The sequence below is a fragment of the Scyliorhinus torazame genome, chromosome 29, assembly GCF_047496885.1.
Source record: "Scyliorhinus torazame isolate Kashiwa2021f chromosome 29, sScyTor2.1, whole genome shotgun sequence".
In the NCBI taxonomy this organism is placed as follows: domain Eukaryota; kingdom Metazoa; phylum Chordata; class Chondrichthyes; order Carcharhiniformes; family Scyliorhinidae; genus Scyliorhinus; species Scyliorhinus torazame.
In genome coordinates this window covers 34945669-34969055 of record NC_092735.1, presented here as the reverse complement: position 1 = coordinate 34969055, position 23387 = coordinate 34945669, and the positions used below count along the sequence as shown (strand labels likewise).

General features: G+C 45.7%; 1 protein-coding gene across 1 annotated transcript in view; it reads left to right on the top strand.

Annotated features, from left to right (window-relative positions):
- The window catches only part of LOC140404050 (SH3 domain-binding protein 1-like), a 90195-nt gene that overhangs the window by 29321 nt on the left and 37487 nt on the right, over window positions 1-23387 (top strand). The window contains exons 3-7 of the mRNA XM_072492407.1: window positions 15535-15639; window positions 17880-17956; window positions 20184-20295; window positions 22166-22242; window positions 22923-23040. Coding sequence (XP_072348508.1) covers window positions 15535-15639; window positions 17880-17956; window positions 20184-20295; window positions 22166-22242; window positions 22923-23040 — 489 coding nt within the window. The remainder of the gene's footprint in view (window positions 1-15534; window positions 15640-17879; window positions 17957-20183; window positions 20296-22165; window positions 22243-22922; window positions 23041-23387) is intronic.

The window sequence follows — 23387 nt, the reverse complement described above, 5'->3', positions numbered from 1 at the left end:
TTGATGCTCTGGTGTACTACTGAATAGTGTTGATGCTCTGGTCTGCGACTAAATAGTGTTGATGCTCAGGTGGCGTACTGAATAGTGTTGATGCTCTGGCAGAGTACTGAATAGCGTTGATGCTCTTTTCTAGTACTGAATAGTGTTGATGCTCTGGTGTATTACGGAATAGTGTTGATGCTCTGGTGTAGTACTGAATAGTTTTGATGCTCTGGTGTAGTACTGAATAGTGTTGATGCTCTGGTGTAGTACTGAATAGTTTTGATGCTCTGGTGTAGTACTGAACAGTATTGATGCTGTGGTGTAGTACTGAATCCTGTTGAGGTTCTGGTGTAGTACTAAATAGTGTTGATGCTATTTTCTAGTACTGAATAGTGTTGATGCTCTGGTGTATTACTGAATAGTGTTGATGCTCTGGTGTATTACTGAATAGTGTTGATGCTCTTGTGTGTGACTGAATAGTGTTGATGCTCTGGTGTAGTACTGAATAGTGGTGATGTTATGGTGTATTACTGAATAGTGTTGATGCTCTGGTGTATTACTGAATAGTGTTGATGCTCTCGTGTGTGACTGAATAGTGTTGATGCTCTGGTGTAGTACTGAATAGTGGTGATGTTATGGTGTATTACTGAAGAGTGTTGATGCTCACTAATTACTGAATAGTGTTGATGCTCTGTTGTAGTACTGAAGAGCGTTGATGCACTGGTGTATTACTGAATAGTGTTGATGCTCTGGTATAGTACTGAATAGTATTGATGCTCTGATGTAGGACTGAATAGTGTTGATGCTCTGGTGTGGAACTGAATAGTGTTGATGCTCTGGTGTAGTACTGAATAGTGGTGATCTTATGGTGTATTACTGAATAGTGTTGATGTTATGGTGTAGTACAGAATAGTGTTGATGCTCTCGTGTATTACTGAATAGTGTTGATGGTCTGGTGTAGTACTGAATAGCGTTGATGCTCTGGTGTAGTACTGAATAGTGTTGATGCTCTCGTGTACTACTGAATAGTGTTGATGGTCTGGTGTAGTACTGAATAGCGTTGACGCTCTGGTGTAGTGCTGAATAGTGTTGATGCTCTAATGTAGGACTGAATAGTGTTGATGCATTGGTGTAGCACTGAATAGTGTTGATGCTCTGGTGTATTACTGAATAGTGTTGATGCACTGGTGTAGTACTGAATAGTGTTGATGCTCTGGTGTAATACTGAATATTGGTGATGCTGTGGTGTATTACTGAATAGTGTTGATGCTCTGGTGTAGCACTGAATAGTGTTGATGCTCTGGTGTGCGACTGAATAGTGTTGATGCTCTGGTGTCGTACTGAATAGTGTTGATGCGCTGGTGTATTACTGAATAGTGTTGATGCTCTCGTGTGTGGCTGAATAGTGTTGATGTTCTGGTGTAGAACTGAATAGTGTTGATGCTCTGGTGTACTACTGAATAGTGTTGATGCTCTGCTGTAGTACTGAATAGTGTTGATGCTGTGGTGTAGTACTGAATTCTGTTGATGTTCTGGCAGAGTACTGAATAGCGTTGATGCTCTTTTCTGGTACTGAATAGTGTTAATGCTCTGGTGTATTACTGAATAGTGTTGATGCTCTGATGCATTACTGAATAGTGTTGATGCTCTCGTGTGTGACTGAATAGTGTTGATGCTCTGTTGTATTACTGAATAGTGTTGATGCTCTGGTGTAGTACTGAATAGTGTTGATGCTCTGGTATAGTACTGAATAGTTTTGATGCTCTGGTGTAGTACTGAACAGTGTTGATGCTGTGGTGTAGTACTGAATGCTGTTGATGTTCTGGTGTAGTACTGAATAGTGTTGATGCTATTTTCTCGTACTGAATAGTGTTGATGCTCTGGTGTATTACTGAATAGTGTTGATGCTCTGGTGTAGTACTGAATAGTGTTGATGCTCTCGTGTGTGACTGAATAGTGTTGATGCTCTGGTGTAGTACTGAATAGTGGTGATGTTATGGTTTATTACTGAAAAGTGTTGATGCTCTGGTGTATTACTGAATAGTGCTAATGCTCTCGTGTGTGACTGAATAGTGTTGATGCTCTGGTGTAGTACTGAATAGTGTTGATGTTGTGGTGTAGTACTGAATGCTGTTGATGTTCTGGTGTAGTACTGAATAGTGTTGATGCTCTGGTGTAGTACTGAATAGCGTTGATGCTCTTTTCTAGTACTGAATAGTGTTGATGCTCTGGTGTATTACTGAATAGTGGTGTTGCTCTGTTGTAGTACTGAATAGCGTTGATGCTCTGGTGTATTACTGAATAGTGTTGAAGCTCTGGTGTATTACTGAACAGTGTTTATGCTGTGGTGTAGTACTGAATGCTGTTGATGTTCTGGTGTAGTACTGAATAGTGTTGATGCTATTTTCTAGTACTGAATAGTGTTGATGCTCTGGTGTATTACTGAATAGTGTTGATGCTGTGGTGTAGTACTGAATGCTGTTGATGTTCTGGTGTAGTACTGAATAGTGTTGATGCTATTTTCTAGTACTGAATAGTGTTGATGCTCTGGTGTAGTACTGAATAGTGTTGATGCTCTGGTGCATTACTGAATAGTGTTGATGCTCTCGTGTGTGACTGAATAGTGTTGATGCTCTGGTGTTGTACTGAATAGTGTTGATGTTATGGTGTATTACTGAATAGTGTTGATGTTCTGGTGTAGTACTGAATAGTGTTGATGCTCTGGTGTAGTACTGAATAGTGTTGATGCTCTGCTGTAGTACTGAATAGTGTTGATGCTCTGGTGTAGTACTGAATAGTGTTGATGCTCTGGTGTAGTACTGAATAGTGTTGATGCTCTGGTGTATTACTGAATAGTGTTGATGCTCTGGTGTAGTACTGAATAGTGTTGATGTTATGGTGTATTACTGAATAGTGTTGATGTTATGGTGTAGTACTGAATAGTGTTGATGCTCTGGTGTAGTACTGAATAGTGTTGATGCTCGGGTGTAGTACTGAATAGCGTTGATGCTCTAGTGTAGTACTGAATAGTGTTGATGCTCTCGTGTATTACTGAATAGTGTTGATGGTCTGGTGTAGTACTGAATAGCGTTGATGCTCTGGTGTAGTGCTGCATAGTGTTGATGCTCTGATGTAGGACTGAATAGTGTTGATGCTCTGGTGTATTACTGAATAGTGGTGATGCTGTGGTGTATTACTGAATAGTGTTCATGCTCTGGTGTAGTACTGAATAGTGTTGATGCTCTGGTGTGCGACTGAATAGTGTTGATGCTCTGGTGTCGTACTGAATAGTGTTGATGCTCTGGTGTATTACTGAATAGTGTTGATGCTCTGGTGTAGTACTGAATAGTGTTGATGCTCTGGTGTAGTACTGAATAGTGTTGATACTTTGATGAAGTACTGAATTGTGTTGATGCTCTGGTGTAGTACTGAATAGTGTTGATGCTCTGGTGTAGTACTGAATATTGTTGGTGCTCTGGTGTGGTACTGAATAGTGTTGATGCTCTGGTGTAGTACTGAATAATGTTGATACTTTGATGAAGTACTGAATTGTGTTGATGCTCTGGTGTGGTACTGAATAGTGTCGATGCTCTGGTGTATTCCTGAATAGTGTTGATGCTATGGTGTGGTACTGAATAAGCGAAGAAGACCATAAGAATCTGGTTTGGTACTGAATAGTGCTGAAGCTCTTGTGTATTACTGAATAGTGTTGAAGCCCTGGTGTAGTACTGAATAGTGTTGATGCTCTGGTGTAGTACGGAATAGTGTTGAACAGAGGGCTGGTTTAGCTCACTGGGCTAAATTGATGTATTTTAAAGCAGACCAAGGCAGGCCAGCAGCACGGTTCAATTCCCGTACCAACCTCCCCGAACAGGCGCCGGAATGTGGCAACTAGAGGCTTTCACAGTAACTTCATTGAAGCCTACTCGTAACAATAAGCGATTTTCATTCATTTTTCATTTTCATTTCATTTCATGCTCTGGTGTAGTACTGAACAGTGTTGATGCTGTGGTGTAGTACTGAATGCTGTTGATGTTCTGGTGTAGTACTGAATAGTGTTGATGCTATTTTCTAGTACTGAATAGTGTTGATGCTCTGGTGTATTACTGAATAGTGTTGATGCTCTGGTGTAGTACTGAATAGTGTTGATGCTCAAGTGCCTTACTGAATAGTGTTGATGCTCTCGTATGTGACTGAATAGCGTTGATGCTCTGGTGTAGTACTGAATAGTGTTGATGCTCTGATGTAGGACTGAATAGTGTTGATGCTCTGGTGTATTACTGAATAGTGGTGATGCTGAGGTGTATTACTGAATAGTGTTCATGCTCTGGTGTAGTACTGAATAGTGTTGATGCTCTGGTGTGCGACTGAATAGTGTTGATGCTCTGGTGTCGTACTGAATAGTGTTGATGCTCTGGTGTATTACTGAATAGTGTTGATGCTCTGGTGTAGTACTGAATAGTGTTGATGCTCTGGTGTAGTACTGAATAGTGTTGATACTTTGATGAAGTACTGAATTGTGTTGATGCTCTGGTGTAGTACTGAATAGTGTTGATGCTCTCGTGTATTACTGAATAGTGTTGATGCTCTGGTGTAGTACTGAATAGTGTTCATGCTCTGGTGTAGTACTGAATAGTGTTGATGCTCTGGTGTAGTACTGAATAGTGTTGATGCTCTGGTGTAGTACTGAATAGTGTTGATGCTCTGGTGTAGTACTGAATAATGTTGATACTTTGATGAAGTACTGAATTGTGTTGATGCTATGGTGTAGTACTGAATTGTGTTGATGCTCTGGTGTAGTACTGAATAGTGTTGATGCTCTCGTGTATTACTGAATAGTGTTGATGCTCTGGTGTAGTACTGAATAGTGTTGATGCTCTGGTGTAGTACTGAATAATGTTGATACTTTGATGAAGTACTGAATTGTGTTGATGCTCTGGTGTGGTACTGAATAGTGTCGATGCTCTGGTGTATTCCTGAATAGTGTTGATGCTATGGTGTGGTACTGAATAAGCGAATAAGACCATAAGAATCTGGTTTGGTACTGAATAGTGCTGAAGCTCTTGTGTATTACTGAATAGTGTTGATGCCCTGGTGTGGTACTGAATAGTGTTGATGCTCTGGTGTAGTACAGAATAGTGTTGAACAGAGGGCTGGTTTAGCTCACTGGGCTAAATTGCAGTATTTTAAAGCAGACCAAGGCAGGCAAGCAGCACGGTTCAATTCCCGTACCAACCTCCCCGAACAGGCGCCGGAATGTGGCAACTAGAGGCTTTCACAGTAACTTCATTGAAGCCTACTCGTAACAATAAGCGATTTTCATTCATTTTTCATTTTCATTTCATTTCATGCTCTGGTGTAGTACTGAACAGTGTTGATGCTGTGGTGTAGTACTGAATGCTGTTGATGTTCTGGTGTAGTACTGAATAGTGTTGATGCTATTTTCTAGTACTGAATAGTGTTGATGCTCTGGTGTATTACTGAATAGTGTTGATGCTCTGGTGTAGTACTGAATAGTGTTGATGCTCTGGTGCATTACTGAATAGTGTTGATGCTCTCGTGTGTGACTGAATAGTGTTGATGCTCTGGTGTAGTACTGAATAGTGTTGATGTTATGGTGTATTACTGATAGTGTTGATGTTCTGGTGTAGTACTGAATAGTGTTGATGCTCTGGTGTAGTACTGAATAGTGTTGATGCTCTGCTGTAATACTGAATAGTGTTGATGCTCTGGTGTAGTACTGAATAGTGTTGATGCTCTGGTGTAGTACTGAATAGTGTTGATGCTCTGGTGTATTACTGAATAGTGTTGATGCTCTGGTGTAGTACTGAATAGTGTTGATGTTATGGTGTATTACTGAATAGTGTTGATGTTATGGTGTAGTACTGGATAGTGTTGATGCTCTCGTGTATTACTGAATAGTGTTGATGCTCTGGTGTAGTACTGAATAGCGTTGATGCTCTTTTCTAGTACTGAATAGTGTTGATGCTCTGGTGTATTACTGAATAGTGGTGTTGCTCTGTTGTAGTACTGAATAGCGTTGATGCTCTGGTGTATTACTGAATAGTGTTGATGCTCTGGTGTATTACTGAACAGTGTTTATGCTGTGGTGTAGTACTGAATGCTGTTGATGTTCTGGTGTAGTACTGAATAGTGTTGATGCTATTTTCTAGTACTGAATAGTGTTGATGCTCTGGTGTATTACTGAATAGTGTTGATGCTCTGGTGTAGTACTGAATAGTGTTGATGCTCTGGTGCATTACTGAATAGTGTTGATGCTCTCGTGTGTGACTGAATAGTGTTGATGCTCTGGTGTTGTACTGAATAGTGTTGATGTTATGGTGTAGTACTGAATAGTGTTGATGTTCTGGTGTAGTACTGAATAGTGTTGATGCTCTGGTGTAGTACTGAATAGTGTTGATGCTCTGCTGTAGTACTGAATATTGTTGGTGCTCTGGTGTGGTACTGAATAGTGTTGATGCTCTGGTGTAGTACTGAATAATGTTGATACTTTGATGAAGTACTGAATTGTGTTGATGCTCTGGTGTGGTACTGAATAGTGTCGATGCTCTGGTGTATTCCTGAATAGTGTTGATGCTATGGTGTGGTACTGAATAAGCGAATAAGACCATAAGAATCTGGTTTGGTACTGAATAGTGCTGAAGCTCTTGTGTATTACTGAATAGTGTTGATGCCCTGGTGTAGTACTGAATAGTGTTGATGCTCTGGTGTAGTACAGAATAGTGTTGAACAGAGGGCTGGTTTAGCTCACTGGGCTAAATTGCAGTATTTTAAAGCAGACCAAGGCAGGCAAGCACCACGGTTCAATTCCCGTACCAACCTCCCCGAACAGGCGCCGGAATGTGGCAACTAGAGGCTTTCACAGTAACTTCATTGAAGCCTACTCGTAACAATAAGCGATTTTCATTCATTTTTCATTTTCATTTCATTTCATGCTCTGGTGTAGTACTGAACAGTGTTGATGCTGTGGTGTAGTACTGAATGCTGTTGATGTTCTGGTGTAGTACTGAATAGTGTTGATGCTATTTTCTAGTACTGAATAGTGTTGATGCTCTGGTGTATTACTGAATAGTGTTGATGCTCTGGTGTAGTACTGAATAGTGTTGATGCTCTGGTGCATTACTGAATAGTGTTGATGCTCTCGTGTGTGACTGAATAGTGTTGATGCTCTGGTGTAGTACTGAATAGTGTTGATGTTATGGTGTATTACTGATAGTGTTGATGTTCTGGTGTAGTACTGAATAGTGTTGATGCTCTGGTGTAGTACTGAATAGTGTTGATGCTCTGCTGTAGTACTGAATAGTGTTGATGCTCTGGTGTAGTACTGAATAGTGTTGATGCTCTGGTGTAGTACTGAATAGTGTTGATGCTCTGGTGTATTACTGAATAGTGTTGATGCTCTGGTGTAGTACTGAATAGTGTTGATGTTATGGTGTATTACTGAATAGTGTTGATGTTATGGTGTAGTACTGGATAGTGTTGATGCTCTGGTGTAGTACTGAATAGTGTTGATGCTCGGGTGTAGTACTGAATAGCGTTGATGCTCTAGTGTAGTACTGAATAGTGTTGATGCTCTCGTGTATTACTGAATAGTGTTGATGCTCTGGTGTAGTACTGAATAGCGTTGATGCTCTTTTCTAGTACTGAATAGTGTTGATGCTCTGGTGTATTACTGAATAGTGGTGTTGCTCTGTTGTAGTACTGAATAGCGTTGATGCTCTGGTGTATTACTGAATAGTGTTGATGCTCTGGTGTATTACTGAACAGTGTTTATGCTGTGGTGTAGTACTGAATGCTGTTGATGTTCTGGTGTAGTACTGAATAGTGTTGATGCTATTTTCTAGTACTGAATAGTGTTGATGCTCTGGTGTATTACTGAATAGTGTTGATGCTCTGGTGTAGTACTGAATAGTGTTGATGCTCTGGTGCATTACTGAATAGTGTTGATGCTCTCGTGTGTGACTGAATAGTGTTGATGCTCTGGTGTTGTACTGAATAGTGTTGATGTTATGGTGTATTACTGAATAGTGTTGATGTTCTGGTGTAGTACTGAATAGTGTTGATGCTCTGGTGTAGTACTGAATAGTGTTGATGCTCTGCTGTAGTACTGAATAGTGTTGATGCTCTGGTGTAGTACTGAATAGTGTTGATGCTCTGGTGTAGTACTGAATAGTGTTGATGCTCTGGTGTATTACTGAATAGTGTTGATGCTCTGGTGTAGTACTGAATAGTGTTGATGTTATGGTGTATTACTGAATAGTGTTGATGTTATGGTGTAGTACTGAATAGTGTTGATGCTCTGGTGTAGTACTGAATAGTGTTGATGCTCGGGTGTAGTACTGAATAGCGTTGATGCTCTAGTGTAGTACTGAATAGTGTTGATGCTCTCGTGTATTACTGAATAGTGTTGATGGTCTGGTGTAGTACTGAGTAGCGTTGATGCTCTGGTGTAGTGCTGAATAGTGTTGATGCTCTGATGTAGGACTGAATAGTGTTGATGCTCTGGTGTATTACTGAATAGTGGTGATGCTGTGGTGTATTACTGAATCGTGTTCATGCTCTGGTGTAGTACTGAATAGTGTTGATGCTCTGGTGTGCGACTGAATACTGTTGATGCTCTGGTGTCGTACTGAATAGTGTTGATGCTCTGGTGTATTACTGAATAGTGTTGATGCTCTGGTGTAGTACTGAATAGTGTTGATGCTCTGGTGTAGTACTGAATAGTGTTGATACTTTGATGAAGTACTGAATTGTGTTGATGCTCTGGTGTAGTACTGAATAGTGTTGATGCTCTGGTGTAGTACTGAATATTGTTGGTGCTCTGGTGTGGTACTGAATAGTGTTGATGCTCTGGTGTAGTACTGAATAATGTTGATACTTTGATGAAGTACTGAATTGTGTTGATGCTCTGGTGTGGTACTGAATAGTGTCGATGCTCTGGTGTATTCCTGAATAGTGTTGATGCTATGGTGTGGTACTGAATAAGCGAATAAGACCATAAGAATCTGGTTTGGTACTGAATAGTGCTGAAGCTCTTGTGTATTACTGAATAGTGTTGATGCCCTGGTGTAGTACTGAATAGTGTTGATGCTCTGGTGTAGTACGGAATAGTGTTGAACAGAGGGCTGGTTTAGCTCACTGGGCTAAATTGCTGTATTTTAAAGCAGACCAAGGCAGGCCAGCAGCACGGTTCAATTCCCGTACCAACCTCCCCGAACAGGCGCCGGAATGTGGCAACTAGAGGCTTTCACAGTAACTTCATTGAAGCCTACTCGTAACAATAAGCGATTTTCATTCATTTTTCATTTTCATTTCATTTCATGCTCTGGTGTAGTACTGAACAGTGTTGATGCTGTGGTGTAGTACTGAATGCTGTTGATGTTCTGGTGTAGTACTGAATAGTGTTGATGCTATTTTCTAGTACTGAATAGTGTTGATGCTCTGGTGTATTACTGAATAGTGTTGATGCTCAAGTGCATTACTGAATAGTGTTGATGCTCTCGTGTGTGACTGAATAGCGTTGATGCTCTGGTGTAGTACTGAATAGTGTTGATGTTATGGTGTATTACTGAATAGTGTTGATGTTCTGGTGTAGTACTGAATAGTGTTGATGCTCTCGTGTATTACTGAATAGTGTTGATGGTCTGGTGTAGTACTGAATAGCGTTGATGCTCTGGTGTAGTGCTGAATAGTGTTGATGCTCTGATGTAGGACTGAATAGTGTTGATGCTCTGGTGTATTACTGAATAGTGGTGATGCTGTGGTGTATTACTGAATAGTGTTCATGCTCTGGTGTAGTACTGAATAGTGTTGATGCTCTGGTGTGCGACTGAATAGTGTTGATGCTCTGGTGTCGTACTGAATAGTGTTGATGCTCTGGTGTATTACTGAATAGTGTTGATGCTCTGGTGTAGTACTGAATAGTGTTGATGCTCTGGTGTAGTACTGAATAGTGTTGATACTTTGATGAAGTACTGAATTGTGTTGATGCTCTGGTGTAGTACTGAATAGTGTTGATGCTCTGGTGTAGTACTGAATATTGTTGGTGCTCTGGTGTGGTACTGAATAGTGTTGATGCTCTGGTGTAGTACTGAATAATGTTGATACTTTGATGAAGTACTGAATTGTGTTGATGCTCTGGTGTGGTACTGAATAGTGTCGATGCTCTGGTGTATTCCTGAATAGTGTTGATGCTATGGTGTGGTACTGAATAAGCGAATAAGACCATAAGAATCTGGTTTGGTACTGAATAGTGCTGAAGCTCTTGTGTATTACTGAATAGTGTTGATGCCCTGGTGTAGTACTGAATAGTGTTGATGCTCTGGTGTAGTACAGAATAGTGTTGAACAGAGGGCTGGTTTAGCTCACTGGGCTAAATTGCAGTATTTTAAAGCAGACCAAGGCAGGCCAGCAGCACGGTTCAATTCCCGTACCAACCTCCCCGAACAGGCGCCGGAATGTGGCAACTAGAGGCTTTCACAGTAACTTCATTGAAGCCTACTCGTAACAATAAGCGATTTTCATTCATTTTTCATTTTCATTTCATTTCATGCTCTGGTGTAGTACTGAACAGTGTTGATGCTGTGGTGTAGTACTGAATGCTGTTGATGTTCTGGTGTAGTACTGAATAGTGTTGATGCTATTTTCTAGTACTGAATAGTGTTGATGCTCTGGTGTATTACTGAATAGTGTTGATGCTCTGGTGTAGTACTGAATAGTGTTGATGCTCTGGTGCATTACTGAATAGTGTTGATGCTCTCGTGTGTGACTGAATAGTGTTGATGCTCTGGTGTAGTACTGAATAGTGTTGATGTTATGGTGTATTACTGATAGTGTTGATGTTCTAGTGTAGTACTGAATAGTGTTGATGCTCTGGTGTAGTACTGAATAGTGTTGATGCTCTGCTGTAGTACTGAATAGTGTTGATGCTCTGGTGTAGTACTGAATAGTGTTGATGCTCTGGTGTAGTACTGAATAGTGTTGATGCTCTGGTGTATTACTGAATAGTGTTGATGCTCTGGTGTAGTACTGAATAGTGTTGATGTTATGGTGTATTACTGAATAGTGTTGATGTTATGGTGTAGTACTGAATATTGTTGATGCTCTGGTGTAGTACTGATTAGTGTTGATGCTCGGGTGTAGTACTGAATAGCGTTGATGCTCTAGTGTAGTACTGAATAGTGTTGATGCTCTCGTGTATTACTGAATAGTGTTGATGGTCTGGTGTAGTACTGAATATCGTTGATGCTCTGGTGTAGTGCTGAATAGTGTTGATGCTCTGGTGTAGAACTGAATAGTGTTGATGCTCTGGTGTAGGACTGAATAGTGTTGATGCTCTGGTGTAGTACTGAATAGTGTTGATGCTCTGGTGTATTACTGAATAGTGGTGATGCTGTGGTGTATTACTGAATAGTGTTGATGCTCTGGTGTCGTACTGAATAGTGTTGATGCTCTGGTGTATTACTGAATAGTGTTGATGCTCTGGTGTCGTACTGAATAGTGTTGATGCTCTGGTGTATTACTGAATAGTGTTGATGCTCTGGTGTAGTACTGAATAGTGTTGATGCTCTGGTGTATTCCTGAATAGTGTTGATGCTCTGGTGTAGTACTGAATAGTGTTGATACTTTGATGAAGTACTGAATAGTGTTGATGCTCTGGTGTAGTACTGAATAGTGTTGATGCTCTGGTGTAGTACTGAATAGTGTTGATGCTCTGGTGTATTAATGAATAGTGTTGATGCTCTGGTGTATTCCTGAATAGTGTTGATGCTATGGTGTGGTACTGAATAAGTGAATAAGACCATAAGAATCTGGTTTGGTACTGAATAGTGCTGAAGCTCTTGTGTATTACTGAATAGTGTTGATGCCCTGGTGTAGTACTGAATAGTGTTGATGCTGTGGTGTAGTACAGAATAGTGTTGAACAGAGGGCTGGTTCAGCTCACTGGGCTAAATTGCTGTATTTTAAAGCAGACCAAGGCAGGCCAGCAGCACGGTTCAATTCCCGTACCAACCTCCCCGAACAGGCGCCGGAATGTGGCAACTAGGGGCTTTCACAGTAACTTCATTGAAGCCTACTCGTAACAATAAGCGATTTTCATTCATTTTTCATTTTCATTTCATTTCATGCCCTGGTGTAGTTCTGAATAGTTTTGATGCTCTGGTTTATTACTGAATAGTGTTGACACTCTGGTGTATTACTGAATCGTGTTGATGCTCTGGTGTATTACTGAATAGTATTGATGCTCTGGTGTATTACTGAATAGTGTTGACGCTCTGGTGTATTACTGAATAGTGTTGATGCTCTGGTGTATTACTGAATCGTGTTGATGCTCTGGTGTAGTACTGCATAATGTTGATTCTCTTGTGTAGTACTGAATAGTGTTGATGCTCTGTTGTGGTACTGAATAGTGTTGATGCTCTGGTGTAGTACTGAATAGCGTTGATGCTCTGGTGTGTTACTGAATAGTGTTGTTGCTCTGGTGTAGTACTGAATAGTGTTGATGCTCTGGTGTAGTACTGAATAGTGTTGATGTTCTGGTGTAGTGATGAATAGTGTTGATACTCTGGTGTGGTACTGAATAGTGTTAATGCTCTGGTGTGGTACCAAATAGTATTGATGCTCTGGTGTCGTACTGAATAGTGTTGATGCTCTGGATAGTACTGAGGGAGAGTTGATTATCTGGGTATTACTGAGTGAGTGCTGATGCTCTGGGTAGTACTGATCGATTGTTGGTGCTCTGGGTAGTACTGAGGGAGCGTTGAAGCTCTGTGTGGTACCGAGGGAGAGTTGATGCTCTGGGTAGTACTGAGGGAGAGTTGATGCTCTGGGTATTACTGAGTTAATGTTGATGTTCTGGGGAGTACTGAGTGAGTGTTGATGCTCAGGGTAGTACTGAGTGAGTGTTGATGCTCTGTGTCGTACTGCGGGAGAGTTGATGCTCTGGGTAGGACTGAGGGAGAGTCGATGCTCTGGGTAGTACTGAGGGAGAGTTGATGCTCTGGGGAGTACTGAGTTAATGTTGATGTTCTGGGGAGTACTGAGGGAGAGTTGATGCTCTGGGTAGTACTGAGTTAATGTTGATGTTCTGGGGAGTACTGAGGGAGAGTTGATGCTCTGGGGAGTACTGAGGGAGAGTCGATGCTCTGGGTAGTACTGAGGGAGAGTCGATGCTCTGGGTAGTACTGAGGGAGAGTTGATGTTCACGGTAGTACTGAGGGAGAGTTGATGCTCTGGGTAGTACTGAGCGAGTGTTGCTGCTCTGGGTAGTACTGAGGGAGAGTTGATGCTCTGGGTAGTACTGAGGGAGAGTTGGTGCTCTGGGTAGTACTGAGGGAGAGTTGATGTTCACGGTAGTACTGAGGGAGAGTTGATGCTCTGGGTAGTACTGAGGGAGAGTTGATGCTCTGGGTAGTACTGGGTGATAGTCGATGCTCTGGGTAGTACTGAGGGAGAGTTGGTGCTCTGGGTAGTACTGAGTGTGTGTTGGTGCTCTGGGTAGTACTGAGTGTGTGTTGGTGCTCTGGGTAGTACTGAGTGTGTGTTGGTGCTCTGGGTAGTACTGAGGGAGAGTTGGTGCTCTGGGTAGTACTGAGTGTGTGTTGTTGCTCTGGGTTGTACTGAGGGAGAGTTGATGCTCTGGGGAGTACTGAGTGTGTGTTGGTGCTCTGGGTAGTACTGAGGGAGAGTTGGTGCTCTGGGTAGTACTGAGTGTGTGTTGTTGCTCTGGGTTGTACTGAGTGTGTGTTGTTGCTCTGGGTTGTACTGAGTGTGTGTTGGTGCTCTGGGTAGTACTGAGTGTGTGTTGGTGCTCTGGGTAGTACTGAGTGTGTGTTGGTGCTCTGGGTAGTACTGAGGGAGAGTTGGTGCTCTGGGTAGTACTGAGTGTGTGTTGGTGCTCTGGGTAGTACTGAGTGTGTGTTGGTGCTCTGGGTAGTACTGAGGGAGAGTTGGTGCTCTGGGTAGTACTGAGTGTGTGTTGGTGCTCTGGGTAGTACTGAGTGTGTGTTGGTGCTCTGGGTAGTACTGAGGGAGAGTTGATGCTCTGGGTAGTACTGAGTGTGTGTTGTTGCTCTGGGTTGTACTGAGTGTGTGTTGTTGCTCTGGGTTGTACTGAGTGTGTGTTGGTGCTCTGGGTAGTACTGAGTGTGTGTTGGTGCTCTGGGTAGTACTGAGTGTGTGTTGGTGCTCTGGGTAGTACTGAGGGAGAGTTGGTGCTCTGGGTAGTACTGAGTGTGTGTTGGTGCTCTGGGTAGTACTGAGTGTGTGTTGGTGCTCTGGGTAGTACTGAGGGAGAGTTGGTGCTCTGGGTAGTACTGAGTGTGTGTTGGTGCTCTGGGTAGTACTGAGTGTGTGTTGGTGCTCTGGGTAGTACTGAGGGAGAGTTGGTGCTCTGGGTAGTACTGAGTGTGTGTTGGTGCTCTGGGTAGTACTGAGTGTGTGTTGGTGCTCTGGGTAGTACTGAGGGAGAGTTGGTGCTCTGGGTAGTACTGAGTGTGTGTTGATGCTCTGGGTAGTACTGAGGGAGAGTTGGTGCTCTGGGTAGTACTGAGTGTGTGTTGGTGCTCTGGGTAGTACTGAGGGAGAGTTGGTGCTCTGGGTAGTACTGAGGGAGAGTTGGTGCTCTGGGTAGTACTGAGTGTGTGTTGATGCTCTGGGTAGTACTGAGGGAGTGTTGTTGCTCTGGGTTGTACTGAGGGGGAGATGATGCTCTGGGTAGTACTGAGGGAGAGTTGATGCTCTGGGTAGTACTGAGTGTGTGTTGATGCTCTGGGTAGTACTGAGGGAGAGTTGATGCTCTGGGGAGTACTGAGTGAGTGTTGATGCTCTGGGTAGTACTGAGGGAGAGTTGATGCTCTGGGGAGTACTGAGGGAGAGTAGATGCTCAGGTGTACCAGTGAGTGGTTACTGATGCCCTGACCCAGCCCTGATGAAGCCCTGTATTGCGTGACGTGCCTCTCTTTGACTCTGCCGCTAAGCTGAAGTTTCTTCCCTCATTAATCTACACGGGGAAGGGTAGGTTTGCTTTCCCAGAAGGCTGAGAAGCAATGTGTCAAAGGCCGTGGGCTGGATCCTCGGAGTTGCAGAGTAAGCGCTGACGCCGGGGTGGGGGCAATGGTGTTTTACCTCAGAAAAAATGTCGCAACGACTGCACCCATCGTCCGTCTGGTGAGGGGGGGGGGGGGGGGGCGGGGCGCGGCCCCCGGCTTGATCTGCAGATACAGCTGGAGAATTGCCGGGTGCACGACCGCGTATGCGCACGGCTTGACCGCTCTGTGCAACATGGCGCTGGCCACGAGCAGACTCGCCCCGCCAAATAATGTCCCCCAGTAACCCCCCTCGCCACGCCCGGACCACCCCAATTCCGGCGCGAACGTGGATTCTCCGGCCGAACGCCGAGCGCGATGCTGGCGTCGCCGACTGGAGAATCCCACCGCACACGTCTCCTCCAGGCTTCGGCCTCCACACGGCTGCATGCCCGTTAATTTAGCCAGCTGACCTTTGCCTTCTTTTGTCTCCACTTTTGTCCAGTTTGAAAACCGGATTGAACCCACTCGCCGGGCAACCTCCGTCACACACAAGAGGCTGTTGGCCTGTCTTCAGGGTCAACCTGGGTGTGAGATTCAGAAGCGAGTGGTGAGTAACGAAACGCTGTCCGTCTGATAGCGGTCAGGTCACAATTGGTGGGCGAACACCCACTCGTGCGCGTGTGATCGAGGAAGCCTTCTGTAACTGAGATTAATCTGGGATATCCTGCTGACCTTATCTGAGGCGCTCTGAGGAGCTGACTGGCCACGTGATGAGTTCACCCCTGGCTGCCCATCCCAGAACCAGGGGGCATCATCTCCAGGGTAAGGGGTTTACCATTCCAGACCAAGTTGAGGGGAGATTTCTTCACCCAGAGATTTGCGAATCTTTGGAGGCCGTCGTTGAAGAGAGCGGTGATTGTTCAGCTGTTGATTCTATTCAAAGCTCACTCAGATCAATATATTTTTGAGCAGAATTGATCTGGAGATCACGGGAGCGTTAGATTATTTTCATGAATGGTGAGACAGCTTTGAGGGGCCGATTGGCTCCCCGCTACTTCTCTTTCTTCTCTTTCTTTCTTTTTAATAAACATTTTATTGAGGTATTTTCGGTACAGTAACAACAACAAAATAAACAATATACATGAAACCATAAACATAGTGCAACAGCCATTTACCTTTTGTACAGGTCCCACCCTTATTAACCCCCTACTCTAACCTAAACTATTCCCCCCACCCCCGTCTGCTGGTGATTAATTTTCCGCGAAGAAGTCGACGAACGGTTGCCACCTCCGGGCGAACCCAAACAGTGACCCTCTCGAGGCGAACTCGATTTTCTCCAAACAGAGAAAGCTAGCCAGGTCCGATAGCCAGGTCTCCGAATTCGGGGGCTTTGAGTCCCTCCAAGCTAATAGTATCCGTCTCCGGGTTACCGGGGAAGCAAAGGCCAGAACATCTGTCTCTTTCTCCTCCTGGATTCCCGGGTCCTGCGACACCCCGAAAATCGCCACCTCTGGACTCGGTGCCACCCTTGTTTTTAACACCGTGGACATGACATCTGCAAACCCCTGCCAAAATCCCCTAAGCTTCGGACATGTCCAGAACATGTGGATATGGTTCGCTGGTCCTCCCGCACATTTTGCACACCTGTCTTCAACCCCAAAGAATCTGCTCATCCGGGCCACTGTCAGGTGAGCCCGATGAACAACCTTAAATTGTATCAGGCTGAGCCTGGCACATGTTGCGGACACGTTGACTCTACTCAACGCGTCTCTTTCTTACCTTTCTATATTACTTGGTCCCTACCTCTTCTATAATGTGAGATACCTACCACCACCCCCATCCCCCCCTCACTCAGTCAAACCGCTATTTGACTACGTTTCTTTTAGGTGTATGGGAGCCATCAGTGTAGCTGAGATACTTTGAACCTGTGGCTCCCCTTTCAATGTGAGAAGAAGCTGTATTCCACAGAATCCCTACAGTGCAGGAGGAGGCCATTTGGACCATCGAATCTGCACCGACCCTCCGAAAGAGCACTTTCCCCAGACACACCCTCCCGCCCTATCCCCAAAACCCCACCTAACCTGCACATCTTTGGGTCCTAAGGTGCAATTTATCACGGCCAATCCACCTAACCTGCACATCTTTGGACCGTGGGAGGAAACCGGACCAGCCGGAGGAAACCCACGCACACACGGGGAGAAAGTGCAAACTCCACCCAGACAGTCTCCCGAGGCCGGAATTGAACCCGCGTCCCTGGCGCTGTGAGGCAGCAGTGCTAACCACTGTGCTATCTATGCCGCCCGGTGTGTTGGTACACACTCTTTCCCTCTGGCCTCGCACTGGGTCTGTAATGTTACATGACGAATCGGCAATGTGAAAGATCTGCTTTGGGTCCCTTTCCATCTTTCGGGATAGAGATTTGGGCCCATAGTTTAGAGCTGGTTCTATATGAGGAGATTTCAGGGCCACAGAGGAGGCTGGTGGGACGTCAAATTCGAGTTTCAAAAGATTCGGCTGAAAGGGGGTTGATTGAAGAATGCTGACTTTGGTGAGGACTTGCACAAAGTTGTATGCTAAACGTGGGGACTGAAATTGGGGCGACAGAGGGTCATGGGAACAAAATATTAGACGGCCCCCCAAAGCCGGCATTGGCCGATTCCAACATTTTGGGGGTTGGAATGTACTTGACCTTTCCTGCTCCATGGGCTCAGTCGCTTCTGAGCGTCTTGCTGCTTTTGGGGCAAAACTACCCACGTCCTTCCTGCTGAACACTCATCTTGCCCTCACCCCCACACTCTCACGTCCAATGACAACCTCCACCTTAACCATTTCTTCTTTGTTTCACAGAAAAAGATGCCCCTAATGTCCCTGTCACAGAGCATGTTGGAGAGCTGTAGAGAACTGGACATCGAATCCCCCATTAGGTAGGTAAGAAGCCAGTGATTAACATTGTAGGCCGAGACAAGACCAGAGTAACGGCCAATGTGTAACAATGTTGCACAAGTGTGAACGGGGATCAGGAAAAGAGGGACAACTAAATCCCGAGGCTCGATTCATTTGAGTTGCAGACAGCCCCAAATTCAGCGCAAGACCATAAGGTTCTGTCACTGAGCAGCGACATTACTACTCTATGGGAGGGTTGTGGAAGCAAGCTTGCTCTTGACTAAGTTCCTTTGCCAGAACCTCTGTGTGTGTGTGTGTGTGTGTGTGTGTGTGTGTGTATAGATGCCAGGCGACGCCCCCACCCTAACCCCATAAACCTGTAATCTAAGACCAGAAGACATAGGAGCGGAATTAGGCCACTCGGCCCATCGAGTCTGCTCCGCCATTCAATCATGGCTGATATGTTTCTCGGGGCGGCACGTGGCGCAGTGGTTAGCACTGCTGCCTCACGGCGCTGAGGACCCGGGTTCAAAACCCGGCCCTGGGTCACTGTCCGTGGGGTGTTTGCACATTCTCCCCGTGTCTGCGTGGGTTTCGCCCCCACAACCCAAAGATGTGCAGGGTAGGTGGATTGGCCGCGCTAAATTGCCCCTTAATTGGAAAAAAAAATAATTGGGTACTCTAAATTTTAATACAAAAATTAAAAAAATAACTGATATGTTTCTCATCCCCATTCTCCTGCCTTCTCCCCATAACCCCTGACCCCCTTATTGATCAAGAACCTATCTATCTCTGTATTAAAGACACTCAGTGATTTGGCCTCCACAGCCTTCTGCGGCAAAGAGTTCCACAGATTCACCACCTTCTGGCTGAAGAAATTCTCCTCATCTCTGTTTTAAAGGATCGTCCCTTTAGTCTGAGATTCAATCAAATCTCAGGGACCCTCTGGTTCTAGTTTTTCCCGCAAGTGGAAACATCCTCTCCACGTCCACTCTATCCAGGCCTCGCAGTATCCTGTAAGTTTCAATAAGATCCCCCCTCATCCTTCTAAACTCCAACGAGTACAGACCCAGAGTCCTCAACCGTTCCTCATACATTCCTGCGTGTCCCTGGATACTAAGTGTCAATCCACCTAACCTGCACATCTTTGGACTGTGGGAGGAAACCGGAGCACCCGGAGGAAACCCACGCACACACGGGGAGAACGTGCAGACTCCGCACAGTCAGCGACCCAAGCTGGAATCGAACCTGGGACCCTGGAGCTGTGAGGCGAACCACTGAGTCACTGTGCAGCCATTTGTGTAGGCTTATATGGCATTGCTCAAAGTTAGGCAGGGCTGTGAGACGCAGTTTGGACATTTAGCTTCTTGATTGACTTGTCCCTTTAAGGGGTATTGTAGCCTCCTTAGGGAGAAGTATTCAACACCAACATATCAGACCGGTTGACTGCTGCCCAATTGCTCAGGGAGAGGCTGGCTTTTGTAGACTGGCAGGTGTCAATAAATTCATTGCCCCTGAATAGCCTCGCTCAGGTCCTTGGGTGGGATTTTGTGGCCCCGCGACGGCGTGATTGGGAAATCTCAGCCGTTGTTCTTTTCCCCCACCGGAGAAAATTGTTCCTTTCCATCCAACCCATCGAATTAAACGCCTCAATTTGATCGAACCTCTGAACTCAAGGGGAGTTTACCCGACCTGGCCTGATGACCTAACCTCGATGCCAGCGCAGAAATCCTCTTACCACCCAGTTACCCCCCTCGTCAGAAAAAGGCGCGAAGCATTTCCGTTTGGGCCAGGGGCTTGCGGAGTAATGAAATGACCTCGCGAGGCCCAACGCATCGCTCGGACCCTCCTCCCGACCAAGTCAAATCGCTCTTTTGATGATCTTAAGAATTCTTAAGAAGGGGCTGGTTTAGCACACTGGGCTAAATCGCTGGCTTTGAAAGCAGACCAAGGCAGGCCAGCAGCACGGTTCGATTCCTGTACCAGCCTCCCCGAACAGGCGCCGGAATGTGGCGACTAGGGGCTTTTCACAGTAACTTCATTTGAAGCCTACTTGTGACAATAAGCGATTTTCATTTGGGGCTGGTTTAGCACACTGGGCTAAATCGCTGGCTTTGAAAGCAGGCCAGCAGCACGGTTCAATTCCCGTACCAGCCTCCCCGAACAGGCGCCGGAATGTGGCGACTAGGGGCTTTTCACAGTAACTTCATTTGAAGCCTACTTGTGACAATAAGCGATTTTCATTTTCATTTTCATTTCCTCCCACAGGAAAATCATGGAACTTTGCTCCTCGGTGGAAAATGGTTTAGCGACGGCCTTACTCGAGCACGAAATTCAGCTGGAGAAAGAGGTCCTGGACCCACTTTTCAAACTATCTGAGGTGAGGAAAGTGAATGAAATGCAGCATATGAAAGGTTCTATGTGTGTGGGCAAGTGTCCGGTATAACCAGCATGGAACTTGCACAGAAAGACAGGGTCGTGCGTGGCTTCTGTATGGTTTAGTGTTCGCCGCAAGCTTCTATTTACATTGGGCCTGCTTGCCTTCACATTCTGGAACTATTTTAGTTCCTCTTCCTGTTGATAAAGCTGTAAGTTTGTGCAGTTTAAATTTAAGGGGGGAAAATGGAATCTATACGGGCCGGATTATCGCGTTCCCCCTGCTGCGTGTTTCCCGGCGTGTACCGTTCACCGGCAGCGGGATTCTCTCTTCCCGCCGTGTCAATGGGATTTCCCTTTGAAGCCACCCCGCGCCGACGGGAACACCGGGAATCTCAATGGCCGGTGAATTCCAGCCTCCATCTTCCGAAACTCAATTGGCCTGAGGCTGCCGCGTTAAATCCCTGTCATTATGGAGTCGGAAGTACGGTGTGCGGTCACTTCATGCCAGGTTGAGGGTGGGTGTGGGCGGGCGGGGAGGAGGGTTTCTAGTGCTCACTCCGTCGCCACTATTGATGGCCACAGATCACGGTAGGAACCCGCCGCGCACACTAAACATGGACGGCGAGGCGTGGTGGGCGGTTACAAATGGGGTGAGTTTGTGGTGGGAAAGACAAGAGGGTTTACCCGCATGCAACTCCCTGGAGGCAAGGTGTGATGGCGGCCGGTGGTGGTGTCACTGGACTAACAATCCAGAGGCTTATACACTGGGGGAGTCACGGGTTCAATCCCCGTCACGGCAGCCGGTGGAATTTAAATCCAATTAATAAAATCAGTAACGACACCCCCCCCCCCCTCCTCCCCCCCCCCCCCCCCCCCCCCCCCTCGAAGTGTTCAGTTCAAGAAAAGTAGGGATGGGCGACAAATGCCGGCCTTGCCCAGTCAGGCCCATATCCCATGAACAAAGGCAGCTTCCTGTTCAGGTAGAAGTGTTGTCGCAATAGGGCTGAGAAGTGGGTTGGTTTGGTCGTGTCAGTATGTGGTCAGGCAGCGTGGGTGAGACTATGCTGCTAGTGTGACTGCGCACAGGCGCCGCCCAGAGTGGACAGCATTCTTTTAAAAGCCTCACCTCAAACGTCTTAAGGCAGTTCACAGGACGTGAGAAAAGATTGACACCGAGACGCTGAAGGAGGTATTTGGACAATTGACAAAAAAACTTGGCCCAAGGGCTCCTAAGGAGGCCGAGAGGAATTTAGGAATGGAATTCCCGAGCTGAGGGCCCGTGCAGCTGGAGGCATGCCCGGCATTGGTGGAACAGGATTTTGAACATGTAGGCAGCAGAATCAAGCTTGACCATCACACCCATTGAGGCACGATCAATTTGGCTGGAGATGAAGTTGAATCCAAACTGAGGCTTTATTAGTATCTGAAGTGGGGCCTCCCACAGCAGCTGACAAAATGGCTGCGAGCTGGAGGCCACGCATATTTATAACCCGGCTCCTGGGCGGAGCGAGCATGCAGGGGCCCAGGTGAACCTGTAGTGCAGGTTCTACCGTACAACCCTTAATATAGGAACGCAGTGGTTTACCACGCACTTTTGGGTGAAGGCCTGGGAATGTTCAACGGTGAATTCCCAGTAGGCACCTCCCACCAACCCAAATATCACCTCTTACAGTTCTCTCTGTTCTCACTCTCCAGTGGATGCAGCAAGAAGGATTCCCGTGGAAATTCCTCTCCTCACGGTCTATATTCATGTTGGGTGCAGGGGGGGGAGGGGTGGATGCCTGATACTTGGCGACCAGATCCCCGGTCAGAGTTGTAATTGTTACCGAGGCAGAGGAACAAAACATTTTTTTTTTATTCTTCGTAAACAGGAAGAACTTCCAAATACTCTCAAGCACAAGAAACAGTTGGCCAAACTGACACTGGACTGGACAGCTGCCAAAAATCGGTAAAAAAATACAACAGTTACAAACTCAGCACACATTTAGTCAGCCCACCATGCACAGGGACTGAGAGACAGGTTAGCTACAGTTATACTACACACACACACAAAAACACAGAGTGCAAAGGGAGCAGTAATTTTCGGATCACTGGCTTGAAGCTTTATTCATATCAAGATGTAACCTGTCATAATATCCACTCATGTATATAATGAGATGCAGACAGGCAGTGATTGACACACAGGATAACCAATGAACACGCACGGCACAGAACAACCAATCACCAGACAGGACACCACCACTATAAAACACACAAGGCATTAAGACTCTCCCTCTGCTCACAGGATACAGCTACAGAGATAGTTAGAGTGCACAAGGCAGTGAGCACCGTCTCCATGTGACAGAGAGCTAGTCTGGTCAAGCCAGTAGGAGGTTATCAGTTTAGATTAATAGAGTGTCAACCCACAGCAGATTGTGTACAGCAACCAGCAGGTTCAATAAAACAGTGTTGGACCATCTCCTGTGTCGGAAGCCTGTTTCTAGTCTCACTGCATCCAGTTGCAGTCAACGTTGAGCCAACTCAGATAACACATCATAAACGAGCCTGGGTGAGGGCCCCTCTCAGACCAAGGCCCAAGCCTGAAGGCTGCCTCCTCGCACAGCCTCACCGTCACGTCTTCTCTTCTAGGCTAAGCCAAGCAACAAAGTCAGGCAACGCGGGAGCTGCCGTTCAATCCACGACGACTAAAGTTGACGTTCTCAAGGAGGAGGTGGAAGAGGTCTGGAGACGAGTGGAGCAATCCAAGGTACATGAGGAAGATGGCGAGGGTTTTGAGCGAACAATGTCCTTTTAGCTAAAAATCCAGAAAATGCTGGATAAACTCAGCAGGTCTGGCAGCGTCTGTGGAGAGAGGAACAGAGGGCGCGATCTAACGGCCTCGTCCGGGACGCGGCATGGCCTGTAAATCTCGCGAGAAGCCTCTGGTGAGATTTACGACGCTCGTTACGCCTCGTGAGGTCTAACGAGATTTCGTGATTTGGACAGGACCCAGATTTGCATATTTAAGTATGCGTTTAAGCTCTCTTAAATATGTTCGCGCCTCAGAGACCCCGAACGGGTGCTGTTTAGCACTGGTCTCCACAAACGTGGACC